At 37.1% G+C, this 7230-nt stretch overlaps 1 protein-coding gene across 1 annotated transcript; it reads right to left on the reverse strand.

Annotated features, from left to right (window-relative positions):
- Positions 1–3655: 3655 nt before the first annotated feature.
- Positions 3656–5113, reverse strand: LOC128861079 (uncharacterized). Its single transcript, XM_054098965.1, has one exon. It carries the CDS (start codon positions 4961–4963, stop codon positions 4268–4270), a length of 696 nt encoding a protein of 231 aa, XP_053954940.1. The 5' UTR covers positions 4964–5113; the 3' UTR covers positions 3656–4267.
- Between the last annotated feature and the right edge of the window lie 2117 nt (positions 5114–7230).

Consider the following 7230-nt stretch of genomic DNA (forward strand, 5'->3'; position numbering starts at 1 on the left):
TCTATTCTTCTTATAGCTTTGAAATAATTAAGTGGAGCAAAGCTAATGAAAATGCGGCTGAAGTGACAGGCATCCACAGAAATGCCTGTTCAATGCTGGCAGATAAAAGGTCCAGGTTGTACCTGTAAAACGGACTGTAGTGACAATGCGGTATGTGAAGGTCGCTGAAACAGAGCGTGAAGATTGTCTCGTTAGTGAGGTACGGTACACTAGACAGGGCTGTTGTTGTTGTAGCAGCAAAAATATTTTCCATACTTACATACGGCGAATGCTGCTGAAGTGACGGTCCTTGGCCGGATATAAAACCGGGTCGTTTCGGTAATGTAGAACCGACTGTCGTGGCTAGTTTATTGGGGGCGGCAGTCATTGAATTAAAAAAAATTCAAGTCATTCCGGTTACGTAAAACCGGCTGCCATTCGAATGTATACTGCTACAACAACAACAATATCGTCTCGTTATGAAGAGCTTCGGCTACCCCGAGAGTCCCGCGTAATTTTTGCACAATGACGTTCTGGATACTGAAGCAGACTAAACTCCTACCTATACAGAATCGACCGTGACATACCTAATATGTGAAAGCACCCCACACGACACTAACCACCTTTTCACATGCCCCACTAAACCCACTCATCTAACACCCCTCTCCCTCTGGACCCAATCTGTCGAAACCGCAAGTTTCCTGGTCCTACCTTTAGAAGAGTTAGACGAAGACGACCGGTGATATACACTACACTGACAGGGCTTAGTATTGCTGCTACAACAACAACATTGTCTTGTTAATGAGGTACGGTACACTAGACAGGACTAGATTATTGGGGCAGCAGGCCTTGGATGGGAAAAACCCAAGTCATTCCGGTAACGTAGAATCGGCTGTCATTCGAATGTATACTGCAACATCAACATTGGCTCGTTAGTAAGATGCTACAACAACAACAATATTGTCTCGTTAGTAAGCTGCTACAACAGCAACAACATCGTCTCTTTATGAAGAGTTTCGGCTACCCCGAGAGTCCCGCGTAAATTTGGCACAATGACTGAAGCCGACTAAACTTCACATGCACCTCGTAAAACCTACTAACTTTCATCAAAATAATTAAAGGTTTTTTAAAATAACAGCAGACAAAGGCAAATTTTTTTAACGACAAAGCTTCCTATAGCAAACCGTCTCCAGTGCATTAGTGGTCCCTCCATTTCTAAAATATTGGAAACATGATTTGCTCTGTTTTTAGGTTAACTTCACAAATAGACGAAACTCAGTCTATGAGTAAAGGATGATCAGTTTGGAGGTACTTTATCCAATAGAGTTTTTCTTGACAGATCATGCGTGACTACTGTTAAATTAAATACATAATTTTCCTCAGTATTCATTGACATTTCATCATGGAAGGAGTTACGCCTCGTACAATTGTGTTACGAAAGTCGATGCTCTTCATCACGCGCTCAATCCAACTTATGGTGTTCAGCGATGAGGTCCATTTTTGGCTTATTGGCTATGTCAATAAGCAAAATTGCCGTATTTGAGCTGAAGTGCAAACCGAAGCCATTCAAGCCATTACATCCATTGAAAACAACCGCTTGGTGCGGCCTATGGACTGGAAGAAACATCGGCACATATTTCTTCAAAGACGAGGCTGATGCTAATATACATAAAAGTGAATGGCGAACGCTATCGCGCCGTGATAAACGACTTTTTCATGTCGGAAAGTGAAGCCCGTTATATCCGCAACATGCAATCCATGGTTCCAACAAGACGGCCCTACTTGCCATTCAGCCCATGAAACAATGGATTTATTGCGCCGTCGTTCCGATGAGGAATTTATCTCTCGGTTCGGACCAGTGGATTGGCCACCAAGATCGTGTGAGATCATACATTTGGAATTTTATTTGTAGGGGTATGTAAAGTCTAAATACTTTGTAGATAAACCAGCTTCGATTGAGGCATTAGTAGCCAACACTACTAAAGTTATTCACGAGATACCGGCCGAAGTCCTCCGTCGAGTCGCGAGTCATTTGAAAGGGAATACCTTTAAAAAATAAATGTCATGAATGGTTCTACACAAAAATAATGATCGATTTGAATTTTCGTCGTTTTATTTCAATTTAAATCAATTTAAAATCCAATACCTCTAAATTGTTCACCTTTACTTGGTATGAACACCTTTTTTAAGGATATAACGGCCATGCTTCTATTGGCACCGAAAATATAAGATTTTATCGAGCACAATGCGGCGGTCAAACGCCATCCAAACTAAATTCATAGGCAAACAAATTCGACCTCAACTTTAAAATGCTGGTAAAAAAAACAAAATCATTTTTTTCTGGTTAAGTAAATCGATTTTTTTTAAATAAAAAAATTAATCATATTTATTTCTATCAGTCTGCCAATATTTAAATCTTAGGTAGGTGAAATGGTTGAAGTGCCAATCTCAATACTCCTCAAGTAGCACTGAAGCGCCGTTTTGACAGTCTTACAGACTAGATAATTTAACCTTTTACCGCATTTCCAAATTAAGTATTATAAAATAATTCAAGCTATTTGAATACATCAAATATAAATTTGGTAAAAATAAAACGCACAACAATTTCCTATGATTTTGTGACATTTCGAAATAACCTCACTTTTATGCAAGTGGCTGAAAGAGCAGAATAGAGTGCGTGTGATTCATTTTTAAAATATGATAACGGAGTAAAACGTAAGTAGCTTTTGGCAAAAAATAAAATATTTTCAAGGAGTCGATATACTCATCTTTCTCGACGGATAATAATTTTTCCGCCTTTCAACTGTTTTCTATACTTTACAACTAGTTTTTATATATGGTTCCGTAAAGAATATGTCTTATTGATAATTAAATAAAACTAGCCTTAATCAGTTCTCGCTAGATAGGGGCTCCTCTAAGTGTTGATATCTAAAGTTACGCCTAGAAAATCTGTTGTTTCGAAAGTCAAACCAAAGGTGAGAGCCAGTTGCTAGCAATAAAAAAAATGCAGCTCGAGTCCGCCTATTTGCCAAGACATGCCATCCACTGGGTAATATTTTGTTAGCTTAGAGTGAAAAGTTGCTAAGTCCAGTTTTTCGAATTTTACAGAAAAGATTAAGTCTTTCAATTTATTTTCTTCAAACACTTATTTTGAAACGTCTCTTATGGTATATACAATTTCGCGTATTCTAACCTAAAACAGCTCCAAGCGAATCAATTTCCACAACGTTGATGAAAAGTGGTTGCATTTTAAGAAATAAAACAAGTAGTTTGCTATTTTATAAAACGTTGCATTTCTTATTGTTATCGCTTTTGCATTAAAATAAAGGTTTTTAGAAAAGTTGCACCTAGTTACTTTTCACTCTTAGCTAGAGATTTTGTTAATTTGATTCCTAGACGATTGTACATTTGAGTTATTATCCAAATTAAAGAAAAATTTTGTCATTTGCCAAGCTTTTTCCAGTATCTCAATAGGCTTTACCCATCATTCTTAGCATTTTGATATATACATAACTATGCATACCGACATCTTTATGCTGTTATATACAACCATTATATGAATAAAATTAGAATACCCTTGTGCCCAAGTGCACATATATGCACAAAAGTTACATGCCGCTAGTAGTCTTTACAATAATCTTACAGTAAAAAGTAAAACATAAAAAACTCTTAAGTGTTACGTTTCAAAATGTTAAACCTATGCTTTATTTCAAATTCATTCATCAATAAATCCAAAGTTTATTTGTTTCTTGTTTTTCTATTCCAAAATTACAACGCATTCATATATTCAAGATGGATACATATATGTATTGGGAGATTTTTTACCTCTGTCTGAGGTATATATAGCTTCAACGTGGACGTTTCCATGTACCTTTCTTATATTTCTAAACAAAGTTAATGATATTTCTCTATCAAATCCCAAATTACTCCATAGTCATAGTGGCGTACAAATGTAACAATTTTTTTTTTTTTTGCATTTTGTCAATCCTCATTTAAATTTAATAGAATACGTTAGCGATGAACATATTTTGCCATCAAGACGTAGAAACATAAACTTAAAAAATAGTGAAAAATGCATTCGACTTAGTGCCCAGTCAAAATGTGTATTAATATCAAAAAAAATTAAAACTTAAAAATTATAATGTCGCGCATACATAAGACAGGGAAGCGAATTTTTGCTTTAGGAAACATATAATCTATACTCTTCCAATCATTTGAATATTTCCAAGTAATCCGCTTGTTGACTTTATCTCCGCCTCTGCTGGTTCAATCGTAGCTACCGTGTTCCTTAATCAAGGAAATGTGGCTTCAAGTGTTTCAACATGCCAAAAGTGCGGAAGCGTTTAACTTTCATCACTTTCATTAATTCGTCATCGCAAATCGCAAATTGTTTATTCTTCGGATCGTATAAATTGCGTTCTTTTATTATGGCCCACACTTTTTTGACCACTACGTGACGCGGTAGTGATTCAGCGCCCATTAGTGCTGACAATTCTGGGGATAGTGTGTAAGGCCGCGTAAACCCAGTTGATTTGCGACCAGTACCGCCACCGCCACCGCTAGCACCACTACCACCACCAGCCTTCTTCTTCGGGCCCTTCTTTTTTGGTACTTCATAATCCGAGTCTGAACCACTATCTGATTCCGACCCTGAATCAGAATCGTTTATGGCCTTCCGCTTCTTCTGTTTAGTTGCTGCCTTGCGCTGGGTAGGCTGAGGCCGCTTTTTTGCAGTCTTTTTTTCAACTTCTTCCACTTCAGAAACTTCTTCTTCTTCCTCTTGCGAAGATTCGCTTTCCCCTTGTGGCTGGTTAATAAAATCCATAACAATACTATCGAATTCCTTCTTACGACTCAGTAGGGAACAATTAAGTTTCTTCTCCACTTGCTCACGCACTTTCTTCACCGACACAACCGAGAGATCCGCAGTATCCAGTATGGCATGGATTTCTGCCTTTAATTCATCAGTTGAAATTTCAGCCATTTTGTTCACTCTTTATTTTGATTTTAAAGTACTAAAATAATTATTCGTATAATAATTAATAATTTACTTCTATTAGTAGCGGTAATTTCGACAAAACGTGAACCAGATAACGTGAAATGTGGAAAGTAACGAGAAAACACGGCGTCTTTATGTTTAGAGACGGCACCAATCGATCGACTTTAATCGATACTCTGCGGTGCTCGCAAAACTAACCAGAATCAGGGATGGAGTTTAAAATGTGCAGCGAGTAATCTGTATACCCTATTTAAAACAACATAGATATTTAAAAAATATCAACATTCGGAAGAAAAATGTAAAAAAGTACACATAGAGACGATTTTCGAAAACTGCTATATAATTTTCGCGATATTGACGTCAGTGCCATCAAAAAGAAGAGATTTTAGTTGTTTGTAAATATGTGAATGGGTGGTGGATATGTGATTTTTTAACTCAAGTAAAGTAATAAAAATGAAGGGCGGCGTGTAAAATTGTGAAAGCAGGAATTTTGACAAAAACCCCCAGTTTTGATTTTTCTGCCGATGACGCAGTGCCAAGAAAGTGTGCGTCTGTGTATATAATTGCTTGTGTTTGGAAATTTCCACCGATTCCGCTTAGTTTTCCTCGTCTCTTAGATTTTTATTTGCAACACTGACGTCACGGCGAACTATCGGGGGGAAATCTCAAGAATGATGTAGAAATAGATTCCGCGTTCCGTATTCGCTGTGTCGTAAGAGTCCATATATAAACAAACCAGGGATTTGTTTAATTATATTAATTTTTTTTATATGATATCCGCGTATTTCCGCCGTGGCTACGAGCTAGATGGTCTATTCGATCAGTCCAATTTTCCAATAAAACTGGCCGTATGACGACAGTGGTGGATTGAATATTGCAATAAAAAGAATGTTAAGCGCGTTATATGACACCGAATGCCATCGCTGTTTATCTGATCAATTTTTATTTTTTAATAATGATTCTTATTCATTTTTTTTAAGCGTTGTACAATTATATGTAGTATATATTTTGAAAGCAAAAATTTAGTCAGCATGGCTCGATAGCGCCCATTATTCACCGTAACGGCAGTTCCATCCTCCATTCGCAAGAAATAAGGACTGATGATGCCGTCTGTGCTCTATGAACTTCGCGAACAGATTTAGTTCGGGGACTTTTTACCCCGGGCCCGGAGTTCTCAGAGGGGCCCGGACTCGAGAGTAATTCGAATTATATGAATTAGGCATAATTGGAAAGAGCCCGCATTTGCAATTTTCCCCCGGGGCCCGGATATGCTCTTTACGGCCCTGTTCAGAGGGAACGTAGGTTCAAATCTCGGTCAAATATCAAATTGAAGAAAACGGTTTTTCTAATAGCGGTCCCCCTTCGCCAGACAAAGGTAAAGCTCCGATTGTATTTCTGCCATGAAAATCTCCTCATAAAAAAATATCTGTCGTTCGGAGTCGGCTTGAAACTGTAGGTCCCTCCATGTGTAGAACAATCAAGACGCATACCACAAATAGGAGGAGGAGCTTGGCCATACACCCAAAAAGGGTGTACGCGCCAATTATATATATATATATATATATATATATATAGCGATTCTACGATGCTAAGATCAGACTGGTGTGACAATTTGGATACTGTTATTTTTTGGTTATTTAATCCAATTTACAAAGATAAGTAAAAACCCAATGTACGTATAAAAATGGTGTATGAAAATGGATTGATACAAATGTCTATTGTTATTAGGGGCTCTCATACAAACATATAGTTTGGTTAATTTACGCAACTGAGGTGAATTTAATAAGTTGAAATTTAGAAATTGAGCGTTTAGGTTGTATTCATCATTTTTTGTGAAAATTATGTCGAGAAATATTAGCCCAAAATAGGTTCCGAGCGTTTATTTTGTTACTTAGTACCGCTCTTTAATTTTCACTTCCTCTAATCGTGTACACCTAGCTCATGGTAAATTTTTGTATATACGAGTTTTCATACATATTTGGGCAGTTGTTATATATAGGTACAATAAGGGAAGCGGCGTTGCTAAATTTTGATTAGGACCCTTTATTAAAAAAATTTTCTTCAGGAAACAAACGTAACTCCAAAATCTCTCTGCCACTCAAAATCCAGCGTATAAATATTTCTTCGCTTTGTTTTTATTTCATATTTTCTTTTCTGACAGCAAGAACTGTCAAGAGGCAAAAGCAGCGAATAGCTGAATAAAGCAAAATCGCATGAATGTACAAAATGAAATAGGCAATTAATATAAATTT

This window comes from Anastrepha ludens, chromosome 4, assembly GCF_028408465.1.
Source record: "Anastrepha ludens isolate Willacy chromosome 4, idAnaLude1.1, whole genome shotgun sequence".
Taxonomy (NCBI): domain Eukaryota; kingdom Metazoa; phylum Arthropoda; class Insecta; order Diptera; family Tephritidae; genus Anastrepha; species Anastrepha ludens.